The sequence below is a fragment of the Heterocephalus glaber genome, unplaced genomic scaffold, assembly GCF_053883595.1.
Source record: "Heterocephalus glaber isolate CG9 unplaced genomic scaffold, H.glaber_assembly_v1.0 deba00001004, whole genome shotgun sequence".
NCBI lineage: Eukaryota > Metazoa > Chordata > Mammalia > Rodentia > Bathyergidae > Heterocephalus > Heterocephalus glaber.
Window position 1 is genome coordinate 1,589,788 of NW_028258179.1, and position 21,687 is coordinate 1,611,474.

The following is a 21,687-nucleotide window of genomic DNA, read 5'->3' on the forward strand; positions in this document are numbered from 1 at the left end:
TCCGCCCAGTCAAGACTTTGCACCTCAACGCTGTCTGCTTGACAAGCTGCCCTTCCCTTGATCAGAGGACTGGCAGTGGGCAGAACTTGCAAGTAGGCAAAGTCTTTCTGTGCTGGTTTGTTTCCTCTGTCCCTTCTCCTTGGCTGCTCTGGGACTTTCCTGTGGTGTCACACACAGTCTGTGATCTTCCATCAACACCTTGGTCTTCATACACCACTCAGTTTATTTATCCTTTACCAGTAAGAGTCCAAGTCCCAGAGCCCTCGGTCAGTGTGCATGTACCGGACTCAGTGTCTATAAGGCTCTGTTCCTTTGTTTCTCATCTCGGTCGCACCGTAGGTGCTATCCTGAATCCCATTCAGCAGATAGGAAGCTGAGGCACAAGGTGATACAGTACTAAGTGGGGGAGCTTGGAATCTAATGCAGACATTCTCCTCCAGAGACATGCTTTTGCCCTTATCACTCAACTGCTGCACTGTCACCTGCCTCCTCAGGGGCTGCCCTTTGAGAAAAGTTAGCCCAGAGGTCTGCCTAGCACCCTGGAGGTAAGGTCATCACATTCGCACTGCTTGTAGATGTGTGCGAGGGCGTAGAGTCTTTTGGAGGCTGAGACAGTACAAAGCAGAAGAATTAATGGTGTTGGCTGTGGGCACATGGCCAGTCAGGGTCACGTGGCCAGCACATGGCTGTGGGCACATGGCCATAGTCTTACGTAGCTGGGCAGTGATCTTTGCCACCCTCAGGTCCCGCCCACTTCTCCTTTATAAAGGGCTCCACTGCTCTGCAATGGCTGCCACTGCTGTAACTCCCAGGCATGACGCTGTGAGGAAAGGGAGCACCACTCCTCCTGCCACGTCTACGCAGCACCCACGTCTCTGGGGGGAAATGTTCTTCTACTAACCCAAGAACAGGGAGGGAGAGTGAGAAAGGAGACAAAGAATAAAAGATTTTCAAAATCTGTATCTTCCTGTACTTCCCTTGAGTCTCACTTCTGGGCCAAAGTAGAAGGATGGACCAGTTGCATTACTGTGTTTAGTTTCTACACATGTGACATGGACAGGAAGAGCTCAAAGAAGTTGTGCAATCAGCACAACGCTTCGGATTGCTATAAAAATATATCCTGGCTCAGGGTCTTGCAAAAAATAGAACCCAGATAAGCATTTGTTGAATGACCTGAGAGCCATCCAAGAGATCATTAAAAAGATCAGCTTTCCAGAGATATTTAAATACCCATAATAAATACACACTTGCAGTCAAATGCAATTTGACAAGAAAATCCAAAGCCTTAGAAAATTGTGTGCCCATTTGGCCTTGTAGTTAGAATTTATTATATTTATTATTTTTAGAATTTATTGTAAAGGAAATAATTATATAAACTTGGAGACTAACTTGGAAAACTAAATATCCAGAGATATTTATCATAGCATTGTTTACAGTAGCTAAAAGTTTTTTAAAAACACCTAAGTGTCTAAAAACACCAGTTAACCAAACAAGTATGTCTCATCCACACAATAGGCTACTAAGTAGCCATTTTAAATGAAGCTACAAATCTGTATTTATTGATATGTAGAGAGTGATTCCAAAATTATATATATAATATATATAATTATATATTATATAAAAAAGATAAGAGTATATAATTATATACTATAATTATATATCTTATATATAGTTATATATATCATATATAATTTATATAAAATATAATATATAAGATAATACATGTATAAGATATATATAAATATCTTAAGCATTGAAGGACATAAAAGTTTGACTAATATACATTAAAACTAAACGAACTATCTTCTTATGGTAGATTTATGGCTGATTTTTAGTCTCATCTTTCTGTGTAATTTCCTTACAATGAGCATATATTACTTTTAATGCCAGAAAAAATAAAAACATGTACCTAAAGTTATAAAGATGAGAATGCTAGGAAGCTGATCTAAGTGCTCTTGTTTTTCACATTATCTTATAGCAGTAGTGATTCCTGCTGTCTATTGCAGTATATATTTTATGATAAGAATGGCCTTTCTTCATTCATAAGAAATACCCACTTTCTTCATATACTGCATCATAGTGGCTGCTAAGAGTTGGTGTCCACAGTTGATAATGCATTGCTTTGCAGGAGGACAAGGAACAGCTGGCATGAAAGGAACTCCAGGGTCCCCAGGAAGTGCAGGTGCCCCAGGATTTCCGGTAAGATTTCATGGTTCTAAAGTGCTAGTTTCATTTGAAAAGATTAACACCCTGAAAATAAGGTCACAGCACACAGAGATTATAGCTTTATGTGGCAAACTGTAGGTGTTTAATTGGCAAATGGTAAGTATTATTGATTAAATGGATGAATAAGGAATGAATTAATAAATTTATAAATCATTTTAAATGGTATCAAAGAAAAAGGCAGATCAATCATTGCCTGGAGTTGAAGGTGGGAAGAGGGATTAAGATTAACGGAAATAGGGGAATGATAGTAATGTGTGTATTTTTTAACTTTGTGGTTATTGTGGCATAATTCTGTACACTTACTACAAATCATTAAATTGCACTCTTACGAAGGATAAATTTTAGGGTGTGTAAATTATACCTCAATAAAATAAAGATGTTTAAAATATTAAAATATTGCTTGTTATGAACTGGAAAGTTATATATGAATATATATCATCAAATTATTCAAAGATGCATATTAAAATTGATCAATAATCAAATATCTGAATGGTGCTTGTTGTATCACATTGAATTTTATTCTTGTGTTTATTGTATCATATTATAGTATTTAACTGATTTCTTTTCCAGTTTTGGAAGTTAAAAACAAAGCAAAATGAACAAATAATTTAAAGTCGTATTTGTGAACCAAAGAAACTGTGTGTAAAAAATAATCCATGTTCGTTGAAATTGAGCAGTTCTTGATGACACTGTTTTTAAGCCGGACACAGGACCCCTCTATCAAAACACAAGGCAGACTCATTTCTGTCCCACCCTAGGGATTCCCAGGTGCTCCTGGAGCTCCAGGATTTAAAGGACGAAAAGGTGAAACACCTCAGCCCCAGGGGCAAGTGGGTGCCCTGGGGGATCCTGGCCTCAGAGGGCCACCAGGGAGAAAGGGGCTGGATGGAATCCCTGGGACTCCAGGACGGAAAGGATTACCAGGACCTCGAGGCCAACCGGTTGGTATTTAGCAGCCTTAACCCAGTTACTCTCCTCAAAGATGAGGTGCTGAGAAGTTAACAGATCAATGAGTTCCTGCCGAAAGATGGTTCATCGTTCTAGCTGCAGAGTGAGGTGTCTTCAAATTAGCAGCAGTTACCCAAGCAAATATTTACAATATTTATATCAAATGAGCTTATAAAGAAGCTCAGAAATATGACTAATAGAGGAAATTTTTTAGTAAACATTTTGAGGCAAGGTTCATTTTTCAAGTAAAAATAAATGTAGAAATGTAGAAAAAGAATATTGCACTCAAAGACAGCAAATGTTTTTCCATTTAAAATATTTCAACTTAAAAAAGTTAAAAAAAAAACCAAAATATTTCAACTTACGTAAATTTGATTCTTTTCATGGGATAACATTTCTCATACGTTCAATTAAGAGTAAATGCCCACCAGATCTAGATGTTAAAATGTCATGGAGCAAGAAGCTAAGAACCTCTCGCAATGGATCTGGGAGTAGTTTGCCTCAACTATTCTATGAAATACCAGTTTCTGCCAAGGTTAATCAGATTTATCCAATAAAAAGGGTCCTACCTTGAACAGATTGGGAAGAATTGGTGAGTAAATTGACAGATTCATTTACAGACTCTTTAATATCATAATATGAATGTGACTCTCCAACATGTAGTGAATATAAATTTTCTGGTAAACAATGTTTCCTGGGAGCATCTACAGGATCAGGATTTCTCAGCTCCTACTTGGTTCAACCCTGGGCTGTCCACTTCGTGATAGTCTTGCTCAAAGAAGGCCAATATGTAGAATTCTTTTGATCTAATACTAGTAGTGTTCATATGACTTTCCTGTTTGCATCCCACTACATTTCCTTTTTGAATTCCTGTAAAGATGCTCCAGAAATAAATAAGAGAAAGTCAAAGAGGTGATTCATTGAGTCAGGTCTTATCATTATTAAAAAAAAAGAAAAAATGTGGCCGGGGATTTAGCTCAGTGGTTTCACCACCTGCTGCACAAGCGCAAGGACCCGAGTTTGATCCCTGGTACCAAAAAAAAAAAAAAAAAGAAAAAGAAAAAGAAAAAATACCATTTAGCTGTCCAATTATATTGAACAATGAAAACTTTAGTCAAATTTATTTCTGAGTGCCATATTTGGCAAGAAGAGGACTTGTATTATTTTGTCAAACTCAACTTCTTTCAAACAAAGAACTTATTTTCAAAGTTACAGTGTATATGAATTTTTGAAAAATAGACTTTTTTGAGAGAAAAATCATACAGGTAGAGTATTGCCTTGGTAATAAAGATACCTGGTGAAAACTGCAAACTATGCAAATAAAAGGTGGCTGTGCTGGTTTTATTTTAGAAAGGTACCAGTAACATGAACATCACCTCAAAAGCTGTTTGAGCTGTGGACCAATTTGAACTTAGTTTTAGAGGCTATTATTATACTGGAACCATGTCCTTGTAGCGCATCTTAAGTGAGACTCGAGACATTGCAAGATCATACAATATTGCTGAATTCCAATATTGCACAAAGCAACAGAAGCCTATAGAACTCTTATTTCAGTAATAAATCCCAGCAAATGCCAACTGCTTTTTAATTCAAGGGCTTCTCAGTGACAGTCTAGCTGCTTTTCGTATTGTAGTGAGATGAGCCTGTAATACAGAAACTCTGGAATGAAGCACAATTCAAACGCATTCCTATTGTCACAGGCCCTGAGTGGTGAGAAGGGAGACCAGGGTCCTCTGGGAGATCCTGGCCCCCCTGGGTCCCCAGGACCTGCAGGACCAGCTGGACCACCTGGCTATGGACCCCAGGGAGAGCAGGGTCCAAAGGGTACCCAAGGAGTCCCTGGAGCCCTGGGACCGCCTGGAAAAGCCGGTTGGTTAGTTTTCTTTCCAGTCCTGTTTTCCTATGGGTGGATGGCTCTCAGGGCTGAAAAAGCCCCTTCAAGACTAAGCAGTATATGTATATAAACTTGTTTCTAGCAAATAGAATATGTCAACTCATAGACACTGGAGTAGGATAGATAGAATATGTCAGAGATAATCTACTTTTACCTATTAGTGAGCAATTCAGCTAGGATTTCCTAGGATAGCATGTATTTCTTGTATAAATTTATGGGATGAGCAGATCCTAAGGGTTAAGCAGAATTCAGTTATGATTCACCAAGGGGAATCAAAGCCAAGAACCTAACCTAATCTCAAGAAGCCTTCTCTAGGCCTCAAGGACCCAACAATACTATGGCCAATGTGTTCTTTTTGATCTGTAATTTAGTAGGCATGTTATAAGTAAAACTTTAGAATATCTAAACTAAAAGAAGAAAAGTTGTCTGATAATAGTCTCAAAGTCCAGGCAACTTCTGGTAACTCCAGGTACTGAAGATAATTCTGTATTCAGGAGAAATCAGGTCTTTAGTATTTGTGGCTGAGAATATGGCAGAAGATGAAATAACATGGCACAGAGAGTTTTAATAAGGCCACATGGTCATTTGTTCACTTTTAAAGTCACTTTAAAGAGTGCAATCCAATAAGCCTATGGTCTCCAAATCATGCTATATAGTGTCATTAGTAAAAATTTTTAAGGGTACATTTCCATAGTATTCATGTGTATATTATAAAGTGAATGCATCATTTCTGTCCATACATATATAAAGCTTATTTTATAATTACATATGTACTGTATAATATATAATTATATATAATACATATATTGTAATATTATATATTATAATATATCATATTAAGTGCATTATTATATATAATAATGTTATATGATAATGTATTTTATATATTTATTTACTTTTTTATGCCCTACTTTGGAGGCTGCTGTTGCAGTCCAGGGATTACCAAAGTAATCCCACAATCCAGTTCTCACTGGTTTGTATGGTTCATAAGCTAAGAATAGTTTCACATTTTAAAATAATTTTTTAAATGTAAGAGTATTTTTGACACATTAAAAATTTATGAAATCCAATTTACAGTGTCCACACATAAATTGTATTGGCTTACAGTCACACTCATTCATTTATGCATTATCTCTGGCTGCTTTCATGCCATGATGGCAGACCTGGACACTTGTAACAAAGATCAAGACCACAAAGCCTAAATCAATTACAGAAAATGTTTATTGTCTCCTTTTGTAATCCATCATCCACCTCTCTTCTGTTCTCTCTAAATATGACTCTTCCATAGAAAACCTCATTGCCAAAATATATCATTAACAAATTTTCCCATCACAAAACCATATTTTTTTTCTGTAAACATATTAACAAGACTAACCACTCTGGTGTAATGTTGGCCACTGCAATCAGGACATTTTCTTGAATCCTGATCTGCCAGATACTTATCATTTTCCACATGACAGACAAAGAGGGATTAAGAAATGTGCCTAAACCCACATTTATTTATGAGCAGTAATGGCGAGCTTCAGACCCAGATCAATACATTAGTGCACACTTACTGCCCTGGTCAATACCACATTGCCTTCCTATGAAAACTAGTCACCCAAAATATAAATATCCTATCAGGATTCACCAAATTAATTTCATGTTATGAATTTTTGGAAATATGTGCTTATTCATTAGACTGGCTTATAGGGCTATGAATTAAAACAAAGCTTGGACAATAGCAGATGTTCGTAAATATTTATTGATTGAATGAGAAAGTTTCTATGGCTAGTCATCCCTAAACTAGTTTTGAAGACTGTGGAAACATTATTTTTATTTTACTTAGGATATGTTTGTAAACTCCTTATAATCATATTTCCCTCCTGTTATCCAAGAAAAGCTTCAATAGGCACCCTAATCTTATGATCCCAAACTTTCTTAAGGTCCTAAGGGAGAACCCAGCATTTCAACACCAATCCTGGGGCCCCCAGGACCTCCAGGGCCCCCTGGCCATGCTGGCCACCAAGGTCCACCTGGTGAGTACTCCTTTTGTCAAGCTTGGTGCATGACACCAGATAGCACCCAACTCTCCTGGAAAAATACTGTCAGTATTATAAAGAAAAGATACATGTATTGGCTCCAAAAAACAGCACAGCCCAAAGCCCTGTCAGATAAACAAATAGGCAGGGGACTTGCTGTTTTCCTTTGAGGTTATCCAAATTGTTCTTCCAGTGTTTCTGATGTAAAAGTTTCAAAGGAGAATGGATATAATTAATAGGAATTCTCAAGCCGAACTGTCTTCGTGGATTTTTGGTGGGAAAGCCAACAATGCCTAATTAGTGGTTAATTAGAAATTCTCTATAACACATTCATTTGAAACTTAATTTTGGCTAATGTGATCCAAAACTGAATTCTGCATGCATATCAGAAGACATATAGTTTGTGATATTTAGAATACCTTCAGGAGTTAAAACAAACTTTTAAAAATGCTTTCAAGCTCCTAATAATTAGTCGTTGGGCAGAGGTGTATAGGAAGCATATACAACTGGGATTGTGTTAAAATGATTTCTTTATTTCCACAAAGGCTAGGATGACACCGAGAATTTAGGCATTTTCTTTTAAAACAAGTGGGTGTGTTTTCAAGGTATCCCTGGATCCATGGGGAAATGTGATCCTGGCCTTCCTGGACCTAAGGGAGAACCTGGAATTCCCGGAATTGGATTTCCTGGGCCTCCTGGCCTGAAAGGTGAATTAAGACTTTTAAAAATGTAAGGTTCATTGTATGCATTTAGAAGTCATAAATATGTATGGTGAATAAAAGAGGCAATATCTATAATAGCTTTTAAAACAGAATGCTTTCCATGAGTCTTAAAAATCTTACAACAATATAAGGTGAAAAGACAGAATTTACATTGATTTTTTAACCTAATTTCAATCATATTTTTTAATTCATAAAAAACCTGAAAGGAAATTCACTAAAATGATAATAGTGACTTTTTTTCTGTAGTGTTGGACATTGAACCAGGGGACTCATGAAGGGCAGGCAAGCACTCTACCACTGAGATACATTCACAGCCCAATAATAATTCTTCTTGATTGTGGGATTATCAGGATTTTTTTCCTTTAGTTTTGAGCTTTTTACATTTATACCTTTCACTTTTACATTCCTTTTTTAAAATAAGAAATGAATTATATCACAAATAAAACTGGGGGTACAGCTAGTGGCAGACCATGTGCTCAGTATTAGCCAAGACCTGGGTTCAGTCCCCAGTGTGCACACACACACACACACACACCTAATTGTTACTATAAAAGCTTTTAAATGCTGTTGCGAAAAGCTTTCTGCCTTAATCTGGGTCATACGTGCATTTAGCAGGACACTGTTTGGATAAATAGACTTCAAATATAAAGCTGATTAAATGGCCAAGCAGCATCTGTGGGTTTGAAGAAGTGCTAAATCACAATTATAGCCACACTACACAGTACAAATGAAAAAAAGGATTTTTTAAGCATTGGGAACCCAACACAGTCTGACTTGGAACTGAATATTTTTAATTGCTTATCAGTTCATTTTGTCATCATTCAGACTTTCACATAAACACTTCCCTCTAGCTGCCTAAGTGGACTAGACAAAATAAGAGACAGGCTGCTCAGAATCTTTGGACTAATAGCCAATGTTTATTGTTTGTTCGTTTTTCTCTGCAGGAGATCAAGGTTTTCCAGGAACAAAAGGATCACCAGGTTGTCCTGGGGAGATGGGAGAGTCTGGCTTACCTGGAGAGCCAGGCTTCCTGGGAGCCAAGGTCTACAGCATTAAAACTCACCTGACTTGGGGGAGGGAGAAGGGTAACCACAATTGGTGAGTTAGGATGCCAGGCCAGGTGGGATACTGTGAGTGTAGAAATTATCAGTGAATTCATAGATGGTGAAGGTACTAACTTTTTAAGTTTCTCTGGGCCATCTTCCCTGTAGAAAGGAAAATAGCAGGTGGTAGAAGGCAAGTTTGCATCTCCTTCTTCCTCAGTGGCTTCGTGAACATTAGAGTGTATAAAATGAAAGCACTCTAGAAAGAAGTGTGGGTGCCTAGGAGAATAACCATCGAAAGTAAAGATGTGTAGATTTTTCTTTATTTACAGAGAATCCCATAGTCTTCTCAAAAGACAGAGGTTACAGATCCTGACACATCATTAAGCATAATTTTACAGCAAAGTAAGCAACTAGAGTTGAGAAGGGAAGATGGATTGAGTGGTGCTGACTGGGAAAGGGACTTAGAGCATCCATAACAGACAGGTTATTCCAAATAGCCCTAAGACCAGCCAATATCGATGAGGACTTCCAAGCAGCATGTGGTAAAACTAACATTGTTTCTGTGCCACAGGGAGAACCAGGACTAGCAAGCCCTGGAGAGCCAGGAGCACCAGGTTTTCCAGGAGAAAGAGGCGATTCAGGGGAAAATGGAGAAATTGGACTCCCTGGACTTGTGGGTCTTCCTGGAATTCCAGGAAAACAAGGGCTGGTTGGATCTCGAGGTACAATAACAAGTATGATTAGTTTTCTCTGGCGTGAGCTGGGCTGAAATGCAGCAAACTGAATGTGTAGTTGCTCACTGAACGAAAGAATCTTCAAAAACCTTCTGGTGCAATGAATAGACTCTATAAGGACTATTTCCCAGTCGATGTGACTGCCGTACATTTATTCTTCCTTTTCTTCTTTCCTTTTCCCCCCCTCCATAACAGGAACATTAATGAAATTAAATGTAGGTCTGATTTGGTGGAGAAGAATGTCTGGAGCTTGGGTCCTAACCCTAACCCTAACCCTTGGGCAACACTAGGAGCTTGAGTTTTGGTAACTAAATGTAGTCTTGAATTCTCTTTTGTAGGAGATCCAGGGGAGCCTGGACCACCTGGAGTAAGGGGACCCCCAGGAATATGCACAGAGGGGCCCAGGGGAGCCCAAGGACTTCCAGGCTTAAATGGATTAAAAGGGGAACCAGGTAGGAGGGCAGAGTCTGAGGCGCCAGGTGGACAGGTGATGAGGGCCTCGAGGGCCTCTGGCTTTGTATTTTGCTCTTTTAACATGGAAATGGTCCACCAACAAACAAATCCTGAGTGGTGTTCAATAAGAAATGTTATTTCAGAAACTTGCTATTAAGGACTTTGTGTATACGACCTATAGAGGAGCAGACCTGAAGTTAATATTTTGAACTGGCTTATATCTTTTATGTAAGAAAATATGAATACCAAAGACATTAAATAGATGATTTACGTATGTATTTATATACATAAACTCCTAGACAATGTTTTACTTTTAGTCCTTCCATAAATATATTGAGGTAGTTAATTTCTTACTATACAATACAAAAAATGTATGCAAAGATACTGGTTTAGCAAGTTCCAGGCTAAACTATGTAGCTGATTGCTTTCTAAGCAACATAAAAGAAAGGGCATGAAAATCTAAATGATGCAGGCTAGATGTTCCAGACCTTGTAGACCTGACTCTATTTTTTTTGCCTCCTCTCAACCAGATCTGGTCATGAGTCTACGAGAAATTCCTTAGAACTTAGTTAATGTGAGTGAGCTAACATACCGCTTATATGTTCACAAATAAATTTCTGGCAGTGATCTTAGTTGTCACAGTGGCGCTGTTCTTTGCAGAAGCCCCCAGTGGCTGATCCTGCATGAGTGGCTGCGTATCTTCTGTGGGTGAAGGACCGAGCTATAGTCATTAGGTCCAGTTCCAAACAGTGCCTGCAGGCCCAGGAAATAGACATCATTACTGCATTTTCGTTACTGTGTGACTCACTGAAGGAGAATGTTAGAGCCGGAAGGGATTTGAGAAGTTTTACAGAGGGGAATGTTAGGACCCATACACACACACACACACACACACACACACACTCACACACACAGAGAAACACACACACACACGTGTAGTTTACTCAAAATCACCTAGCCAAATATTAAACATAAAAAACTGGTGGAAAAATCTCTTGTTTGTTAACTCGTGACCTCATTTATTCATAGGCAGAAGAGGAGAAACAGGGCCAAAGGGAGACCCAGGAATTCCAGGTTTGGATAGGTCAGGACTCCCTGGAGAACCTGGACCAACAGGAAGGGCAGGTCAGCGAGGTGAGATGGGGCCTCCTGGCCCAAAAGGATTACCAGGAACTCCAGGATTTTTAGGGCTACCAGGTATCCTTTTTTTGTGCTCTTGTTTTGCCTCTGATATCTTCCTCTACCTTTTTCCTTTGAGGTGGTTCTGTAAACGATACATAGGAATAGGCTTTTGGCTCCGTGATTTTGGTTTAGCTAGTGTTGTTTTTCCTCCAGAATTATTTGTAAAAGATCAGGGCCAAGCCAAAGATGCAGCGAAATGCTGATGGCAAAATATTCATTATTTTGGGCTAGGGATGTAGCTCAGTGGCGCCATGACTGCCTGGCAAGCGCAAGGTCCTGAGTTCAATTCCCAGTATTACAAAACAAAGGTCATTATTTCAATATTACCCACGATATGTCTATTTTTGCTGTCTAATCCTTTTTATATCCTACTATAGTATACTTGCCACTATTTGGTTGAGAGGTTTGCATTTATCTTCACAAGAGACATTAGTCTGTAGCTTTCTTGTGATGTTGCTGCCTAGTTTTGGTACAAGGCAATGCTGGTCTTCCACGGTAAGCTGAGGAGTTCTTCCTGCCTTGGTATTTTCTGGAAGAGTTTGTGAACAGTTGCTATTCCTTAAGCATGTAGTAGATTTCAATAGTGAAGTTATCTCTTTGTGGGAAGTCTTTAAATTACCAATTCAGTCATCACTTGTTACAGTTCTGTTAAGATTTTCTATTTCTTCTTGAATCAGATTTGATAATCTGCTTCTCCAGGAATTTGTTCATTTTGTCTAAGTTATCTAATTTGTTGTCATATAGTTGTCTGTACTATTTCTTTATAATCCTCTTTATTTCATAGCTATTTTATGGTTCATATATTAGGGGAGAATATTGTAACCATTTCCTCATGGCATAAGACCCTCAACTGATCTCCTGTACAGAGAGAAGCCCAGGATAACAACTTAATTAACAAATTATCCTTTCATTCATATCATTGGGCTACTCTCATGTGCCAGCAATATGCCAGGCACCAAAGACAGATCAATAGATAAAAGTCCACATCTCATAGTAGAAGAGCAGTATTCAATGTATTTTAAAACTAAGTTCAATTAGACACAAGTGCTGTGGAAAAAACAAAATAAAGGGATTAATAGAAAGCAACTAGTCAGAACATGATAGGCTGGAATGCTCCCAAACTTCAATGTATTCTATTCTCAATCATAAATGTGATTTGCTATCAATGACTGCCAAACAGAAGAAATTGAAAAGACCATTTACTAACCCATCTTCTTGATAAGTATGGTTATTTTCCTATTTACAGAAACTGTTTCTTCAACTCCCAACTTGTAAGTATAGTTTATTTTATGGACTATTTTCTTTTTCTCAACTAATATAGCGTGTGCTGCTTTGTGTTACTTTGTTTGCACAGGTGAACGAGGAATGGCTGGGATGATGGGCTATCCCGGAACCCCGGGCCTTGCTGGGCCTCCAGGAAACCCAGGCACACAGGGCCAGAGGGGTAAGTGACAGAGTCCAGACATCAGGAGGCACGAACAGCATTCACTTATTTAGCAGCAAGATAAATTACACTTCATTCTTTGGGGGGAAAACAGTTCTCAGACAACCACATATTCAATCTTGCTGTTTTCTATACTACTTTTTTTTGCTATTTGAATATAGTCCTATTGTCTCCCTGTCAGCTACTTGTATGTGGCTGGCTGTTTGGGGAAACTTCCACGTTCTCAGGTCTGATCACCTTTGTTGTTGTTATTGTTGTTGTTGCTGTTTTATTGTACACCCTGTTAACTTGTGAATCTCTATGCACTACACAAAGAATTAAGAACCTGATGCTGTCACTTCTGTCTGGTAGGTAGCCTTGGGATTCCAGGAATAAAGGGCGACAGAGGGCCCCCTGGAGCTAAAGGGGAGCCAGGAGATAAAGGAAACCCAGGGCCTTCTCAAATAGCCCACTTAAAGGGGGACAAAGGAGAACCCGGCCTCAAAGGTAAAGAATCTTTTACATTTGGAATTGAACATTGGAGCTGATTCAAGGACCAAGAAATTGGGTCAGGGATTTAGCTCAGTGGTTCTGGTGCCTTCCTCACAAGCACAAAGTCCACCTTAGTTGACAAGAGGACAGCAAAGGCCTGAGTTAGTTACCTGCCCGAGTCACACAGCCCGAGTCTGAACAATGTGTCATCTCTTCAGTGAAGAACTTTTTATTTCTAAGCTAATTCTGTATTTTGATCTGCTGCGCTTCAATTGTCTCCAGTAAATTGTTGAGCTATAAGCCTTGAACTCTTCTCTCCCTTTTCCCATGGCTAAAATGAAAGCCTTAGAAAGTCCCCCCCCCCACGAAAAAACTTCTTTGGTAGAAATGGGAATCTCCACCCCAAATTCTCTTGTATTCTGTCAAGTACCAGAATGGATTTTTCTGATTACATCTACAAACTTCTCATGCTCAAAATCCTTTGGAGGATAATAATACAAAGAAAATACGTTTTAATGAAAATTCAACCCTTTAGGAATACTGTTAATGGTCAGCTGTGGCTATTAGGCTGATGTTCTAGTCCATTCAAATTATTTGTAAGTTATTTGGATGCTTTTTTGCAGGAGTTCTCATTATATGATTAATGCAACCAATATGAAACCAAATTTTAAGCAGGCCTATCTTTCAGTGCCCTGGACCAAAGTTAATCCCAAGTAACTTTAGAAAAAGAGAATTGTTGGGTAAATTATTACCTTCATCAAGCAAACATTCATCATAGGGAAGGAATAAAAGGGAAAATATGTTTGTAGTTGGAAACACAGAAATCTGTAACGAATCTTGAGTAGGGAGGTTGCATTCAAGAAGGGAGGTTGGATATTTGAATGCTTGGCACGTAGGATTTATAGTTCTAGAGAAGATCTGCTTTAAAAATTCTGCATAGGGTACTGTAGACCATACTAAAAAGACTAAATAACTATCTCCAGGAGGTAGGAAAGGTTTTTGTAGTGACATGTGAGCAGTCCTGAAAATGGATCAAATGCAATTAATTTGCCAGCTGATAAAATGGATAATCATTGGAAAAAACTCAATTTATAAGCAGGTTTTTCTTGCAGAAAGTGCAGTTATAAAGTAAAACCTTTTGGGGCACCTCCCATTTAATTTCCTGCAAAATCATTGAGTTCTGGTACAAAGAGAAAATCTCTGCCATTTTTTTTTTCTTTTTTTTGGTGCCAGGGATCGAACTTGAGTCCTTGTGCTTGCGAAGCAGGCAGCAGAACCACTGAGCTAAATCCCCAGCCCAATCTCTACCATTTTTAGCAAAGAAATAGAAAGTAAATTTCATTAAACTCTGCTAGAACCTGTCTAAGTCAAGATATGAAGAAAAAAATACTGGCACAAACACTGGCATACATTTCCAGTCTTCACAAACTGCCTGCGTAGATACCACTTCACTAGACTATTCTACATTATTTTGGATGTGTTGGAAACATTTTGAGAAAAATATGAATAGCATATCTGTGTCTGCATAAGCCAAAATTTGGCTTTCACAGCCTAAAGGCATAATGAGTACCAATTTACAATTAACAAATTCATTTTGTAGAGTTTAGAGGGATACATGCTATTTCTATGCTCCTAACAAAATTCTACCATTTACTGACCCAAGTTGCAACATCAGTCTAAGCTGGGTTTTTCTCTTAGCTTTCTGAATGCATAACTGAGGAGCACAGATGAAACAAACCAAAATAAGAGGAGGGGATATGCTATTTAAACTAATTTCAGTAAATTTGAATTTCTACCATATATATCAAAGGTACAAATTACTGTCTTGTCCTTGAGGCATCTGGATGGAAGATTTAGGCATAAGAATGGAAAAATAACGAGTAATAAAAGGTGCAAATTAACAGTATTGAGTTACTTAAAGACTTCAGTAGCATTTCAGTGTGCAGGAATTGTTCTAAATTTTACAAAGATTGACTCCTTTAATCTCACAATACATCAATATTAAGATGTGCGGTGTTTAGTTTATTTAGATCATGTACTTAGATTCGCCTAACAGTAAGCCATTCCTTCCCTAAAGAGATCTATTGTTGTAACTGTATTCTGCTGCGGCAAGAGGACCAGCTGGTCCCCATCAGCATCAGCATCAGCATCCCCGGGGACTTGGTATAAACGCAAATTCTAGGCCCATTCTAGACTGAAAATCAGAAACTCTGTGGGTAGAGGCCACAGATCTGTGCTTTAACGAGGCCTCCGCGAGATTCTGATGCACTCTGAAGACTGCGAAGAGCTGCTCTAGCCAAACACCCAAGAAACGGGCCACAATCACACCATCTTCGCCTCTTTTAAAAAGTCCAAACTCAGATGAGCACCGGGCTAGCTGTTACCCCTCTGTAGCAGAGCTGGGCCTCACAGGGATGTGGCGAATTTGAAAGGCCCTTCTGACCTCTGCACTGTGTTCTGGGGACCCTGACATCGAGTCCTATGAAGATGAGGGAGGCAAAAAACACGGCAGTGAGGACAATCAGAGCCGCCTCCATGACAGGATTTAAATTATGAATGGAGCTCAGATGAGCAAATAAAACTCTCGACTTGAAATCTTTCTAAGGCTCTCCTTGCTGGAAGAATTTCAAGCTCCTTAGACTAGCATAGGAGCTTCTGCACCATTTGCCCTTTACCAGCCTCTCCAGCCACATGATATTTATGTGTTTGACAGTTACTTTTTTTTTTCTTTTGGTACCGGGGATCAAACTTGGGACCTTGAGCTTGCGAGGCAGGCACCGGAACCTCTGAACTAAATCCCCGGCCCTGATAGTTACTTTTTAATGTTTGTGGGTGAGACATTTTATTATGTGCTGAACACAAAAGTACAAAGTAGATGTCATATCCTGGTCATGATAAAGACTTACAACTTTGTAAGGAAAAGAAATATTAATGGGTCTTGTAATATCTTCCTTACAGACAAGCAGTAAATGCCTTAGATTGTGCTGACACAGAATCATATGGATGACCCCTGTTGCATATTCTTTGTCTTTGTTTTTGCTTTGTTTTGTTTTTATAACTCTTTAACAATGTAAAAACATCCCTAGCTTTCAAGTCATACCAAACTAAACCAGATTTGGCCTGCAAGCCAATGAACATTCTAAACAATATATGTTCTTAGACTGGGATAAATGACATAAAAGGGGAAAAAATAGAGGTGCAAATTAAAACAGTCTAATCCCCTGCTACTTAGCACTCCTTGGCACATGTTGTTTTCTTGCTTAGGAATCCTATTTCATTCCACGTCTTCTCTACCTAATTAGTTCTCATTCAGTCGTCAAGACAGAAAATAAGAAGAAAGAAAGAAAACATTAACCTGTTCCAGAAATTCTTTCCTGTAGCCTACTGTGTCCAACTTTATTACAAAATATCTCACTGGGTGGCAATTGCTTGTTTACTTGGCGGTCTCCCCAGTTAAACCCTAAAAATGTGGGAATGGGACCAGGATTTGTTTATATCTCCAGTACTCAGCATAAGACCTGTCTATTAATTAGATACTCAATTCATATGTGAATGAATGAATAAGCACACAAGCAAGAAAGAAGCCAAGGGAAGTAAGTCTGCTGGAGAAACGAAAACCAAGCCAGAGACTAGAAATGTTCATGCAGTTAAGGAAGTTTGTAATTTCCTCTGTAGGGAAAAGAGATTCAATGACTATTAATAACTAGGCAAATAATATGATCAAAAACATGTTTTTTAGAGAAAGTGGAATGGGAAGTTTATGAGCTTTCTAGCCATTCAGAAGTGGCATGAAATCTCAGTATCGTCACTGATGATATATGACTCTAGATAGGGCTTTCCATTTACCTAATAGTTAATAAATATTAATTATAACAAATGAGAATGAAATTATTTCGATGAGAATCATGTAGTACATAGCGTTCTCTCTTTACTATGAAAAATGAAGAAATATTTAGGTCACTACCATTTAAAACGATGTTTTAATGTGCAAATGTGATTGTTGCTAACACACTCCTTGAGGATAATTCATGTCCACCATTGTGCTCATACTACACACATATTATGTTATTTCATCTACCTTAAAAAAAGATCAAAGTCCACATCTTTCCATAGTCTTAATATTCTTTCAGTTTAATCCAGGATGGGTATGAGTGTGATAAAATTCTAACCTGTATTTTTAACATCTGGTTTTTAACTTTAGGACTTACAGGAAATCCAGGTGAGAAAGGAAACAGAGGCCTTCCAGGGCTACCAGGCTTAAAGGGCCTTGAAGGACCACCTGGACCACCAGGAGCACCAGGTAATTCAGATGCTCTAATAGAAATATCATGTTTCAAATTTTCCTAGCTTTAAATATAATGAAACTTATGTGTAGATTTCTTGAGGTGAATATGAACCCTGCTCCAATCGTATTCTGGAAGAAATTTGTTTCTAAATTAAACCAAAAGGAAGGTGTTTTATCGTTGGCATGTATTAATTTCACAATATTAAGGTGTGGGTGGTTTCACTTATCAACTCAAAATTTTATTTTGAAATGGCCAATATGTATTACAAGTGATATTTTACCACAATATCACATATCCAAGATGAAACGAATGCTTTAGAAGTTTTCATATTTACCCTTTCCTTTTCAAACAAAGTATTGCGTTTGCAAAGTAATTTTTTAAACTATTAAAGTAGTCCCTTATTCCCCAACCACCTCAATAATCATACTGCATGACAATAAAACTTCAGTATGCTGCTGAAAATACATTATTGTGCAGTAAAGAAGCCCATCTTTTCATGCTGCTCTTGGTCCTAGGGTGACTTTGATGCTTGAAGGTCAGGCCTGCTGAGGAGAATCTCACTGTCTCTCGACTTAGGTGTTCTGAGTCCCCAGTCTTTACCTTATCTGAAGGCAAAAAGATAGCTACCTGAGTACCTATACCACCTGGTCCAGCTGTTCTGAATTCACTCATTCATTCATGAATAAACAGCTATTTATTGAGTATTACTATGCCCAGGAACAATGCAGGGCATATGACTTTTACTGTATTCATCCTCAAGGTCCTAGAGGAGACCGGGGAAGCCCAGGGAATCCCGGAGAACCAGGACCACGTGGCATACCAGGAAGCAGGGGCAACATGGGTGTGCCAGGTAATGTATAAGGTCCTATTATGGGCCCACAAGCCAACAGCAGCTCACAATTCTAGATGTTGCCTATTGTTTTGATTATCCACTTAGTAGAAAGTTTATGTAAAACAACTAGATTTGCTTTTTTAAAAAATTAATTTTATTGGTACACTTTAGGTGTCCAATATGACATTCATCATTGGAGATTTGTACCTTAACATAATCTCTCTTGGTTCTTATTTTTTCCCCCATTCCCCTGCCAAGACTTTGTTTCCATGTTTTCATTCTCTCGTGTTAATCCCATTCCCTTCTTTCCTTTCCCCAGTCCCTTCCACTTCCCCTCCCCCTTCGGACCTTTTCTTCCTATTTCACATTATTTATTATACCTTTTGATCCTTATTTACACTTTCAGTTTCTCACACCAAAAAACTATTCTGTATTTACACATGTCTGTCCTATTTATTTCACTTAAGAGTATCGCCTCAATGTGCATCAATGGTTTTTTTTTGGTACCCAGGATCGAACTTGAGTCCTCATGCTTACGCAGCAGACAGCGAAACCACTGAGCTAAATCCCCGGCCCATCAATGGTTTTTTTATAAAATGGAGTACTACTCAGCCATACAGATTTGCTTTTAAATAAAAGTATTTGTGTGCAACCAAAATGCTAGTGAAAACAAAATATTTGCATTGTGTAAAAATCATCCATTATAACTTCCTGATTCATTTGAGATTCTGAAAACACAACTTCTTAGGAGAAGGGTTGTTTATGCAAAAGTCAAAAATAGAACGCTTCAAGATTCCTATGTTTACCTATCTTGCCTGATATCTTTCCTAATTTCAGGTTCTAAAGGAAGAAGGGGAACTGTAGGACTCCCTGGTCTACCCGGAGGACCAGGCCTCTCAGGCATTCATGGCCTCCAAGGAGATAAAGGAGAACCTGGTTATTTGGAAGATACAAGGCCAGGACCTCCAGGACCAAAGGTATATAGGCCACTAAAAAATTTATGTTTTGGCAGTGGAATGTGCCCCTTAAAATATTAGTACGGATCCAGATTCAGCATGTGCAGAGAAAAATGAAAGTATTACCATATTTTCAGGCAGTCATTTGGATTTTTTTTTAAGAAATCCTGTTTCCACAACTGAATGTGCTTTACTGTATCACTCAACTGTCAACTTTGGAAAGCCTGTTTGAGCCAAGGGATTTCTCTGTCCTTACAATTTAAGTGTGCTCCCAGAAGGGGGCAGTGCTTATAGACCCACACAACCTGACAGGGCAAGGTTTTTTCCCTTGTGACAAAAAGTGCTCAGGCTGGACCATCAACTCATCTCACACAGATATATTTTATAATCAAAACCACTTGTTTTATTAAGGTACAATGCAAGTTAAAAATAACTGTAGAGCAACATTAGAAAATAAGCAACATTCTAAGATAACTACATTTATCTTTCTTGTTTAGAACTTTAAGCATTTTCATTTCTTACCCCTAATATTTTTGTCTTGTCTCAGTATTTTCTAGAGCTTTTGCTCTGTCACATTCAAGTTGGGTGTCAGAGTCCTCCATGGTGTGTCATATGAAGCACAAACCAAATGTTTCAGTTGGGGCTTGGTTGCTCTTTTAAGTTTTATTTCCTGTCCACAACAGTTACATTAAGGGCCAGAACCAGGCCCATGTAGATTGATTAATAGAGATTCCTATAAGCAGGGTTTGTTTTTTTTTTGGTACTGGGGATCGAACTCAGGTCCTTGAGCTTCCGCAGCAGGAAGTGAAACCACTGAGCTAAATCCCCAGCCCAAAGCAGGGGTTTTTAATACAGAATTCCGTGGACCCCTCAAAGAATCTATGGTATCCCTAGAAATCTTCTAACCTCCTGGAACTGAATGCCAAATGTTTAGATGCAAATTTTTATAGGGGAGAACCTATATTTTCATCACATGTTCAAAAATATATGGCTCCAAAACATAAGTTATGACTTAGGGAACCTCCTTTTCTTCTGAGCCAATAAAGCACCACTTTCTCTTAAAATTTCCATATTCTCCCCTAGCAAATGTCACAACTAGAAAGAAATATTTTAGACATTGCACACATGCCAGAAGATATCCTTTATTACTTAAAACACAGGCAAGGTTTTGCCTCCCTTTCTATCTAAATTAGGTTCTCAGAAAACCAGGGACTTTCCACTGAGATATTTTCTCAATGAGAAATTCTATTTGACTTTATGCACAGTTAATTACTAGTACCACTCAGATTGAGGACTTTCATAGGTTACTACCAGAAGTTTTTAGAAGTGTGCATTGAACACAAAATAAGTTTTATCACAGCAACAAGTCATAGTAACAGAGTAGTGTATCTTATCAGCTACAATGGAAATTTTTAAAGCCGCTATTGAAACATACATTCCGATTTATCATAAAACTGAAATACAGACTTAATCAATAGTAAATCACTGAAAAGGGTTTCTAGATATGATTGACATACATGTATTACATGCATAGTATCGGCAGGACACATATGCATTTGGTTTGTCTCTTATCCCTAGTCAGTCATCACAGCTTATAATTATATATTTATGTTGCTATTTAATATCTATCTTCCCACTGGTCCCTGACACTGTATGAAGACAGGAGCTGCTATATCACCTATGTGTAGATGTTATTTCACCCAGGTGAGGCTGAGCTTCATGAGTAGTACCATGTGTTGTTACAAAGATCCAAAGTAAAGAAGTACTCTGTGGGCTGGGGATTTAGCTCAGTGGTTCTCCTGCCTGCCCTGCAAGCTCAAGGACCTGAGTTTGATCCCCGGTACAAAAAAAAAAAAAAAAAAAAAAAAGAAGAAGTACTCTGTGCTTGGTTTGGTGCTTTGCTGTTGCTGTCTTAAAATCCTTTAAATTTTTAAAAAGAGAGTTGCATTTTCATTTTGCTTCAGGCCCACAAACTATGTAGCCAGCTCATTCCCAGAACCATTCATGTTACTAGCCCATAGCAGACACTTATATGAACTGATGAATGAATGAGTAAAGTTTGTACTTAATTCTAATCATGTGTCCTGCTTATATGAGAATTTTAAAGGTGTTTGACTGAATTTAAGGGAGATCCAGGATTGCCAGGTGAAGTGGGAAAGAAAGGAGAAAGAGGCCCACCTGGCCCACCTGGACAGCCGGGGCCTGCTGGACCTGAGGGAGTCCCTGGGAGACCCGGGAGTCCTGGCCGCCCAGGTGAGCTCAGCTTTCCAATTCTGCAAGCTGGAAGCATTACCTGTAGTATGGCCCTCACCTCCGGGAATCACCTTTATAAACAGAAAGCTAGTTGGTCTTGTGCTACAGTTGTTTTTACACAACTCTGAACTTTAAATTCTATTTTTTCTTTCTGGTACTGAGAATCCAACTCAGGACCTTGTGCTTGCCAGCCAGGCCTGGAGCCACTGAGCTATATCC

The 21,687-nt window shown here is 38.6% G+C and overlaps 1 protein-coding gene across 1 annotated transcript in view; it reads left to right on the top strand.

Moving 5' to 3' along the window:
* Col4a3 (collagen type IV alpha 3 chain) overlaps positions 1–21,687 on the top strand; it is a 136,431-nt gene that overhangs the window by 100,110 nt on the left and 14,634 nt on the right. The window contains 15 exon segments of the mRNA XM_087209266.1: positions 2,129–2,199; positions 2,985–3,167; positions 4,875–5,043; positions 6,994–7,086; positions 7,695–7,796; positions 8,756–8,853; positions 9,429–9,579; positions 9,930–10,043; positions 11,074–11,241; positions 12,581–12,670; positions 13,022–13,156; positions 17,343–17,441; positions 18,188–18,277; positions 19,097–19,236; positions 21,342–21,468. Coding sequence (XP_087065392.1) covers positions 2,129–2,199; positions 2,985–3,167; positions 4,875–5,043; positions 6,994–7,086; positions 7,695–7,796; positions 8,756–8,853; positions 9,429–9,579; positions 9,930–10,043; positions 11,074–11,241; positions 12,581–12,670; positions 13,022–13,156; positions 17,343–17,441; positions 18,188–18,277; positions 19,097–19,236; positions 21,342–21,468 — 1,830 coding nt within the window.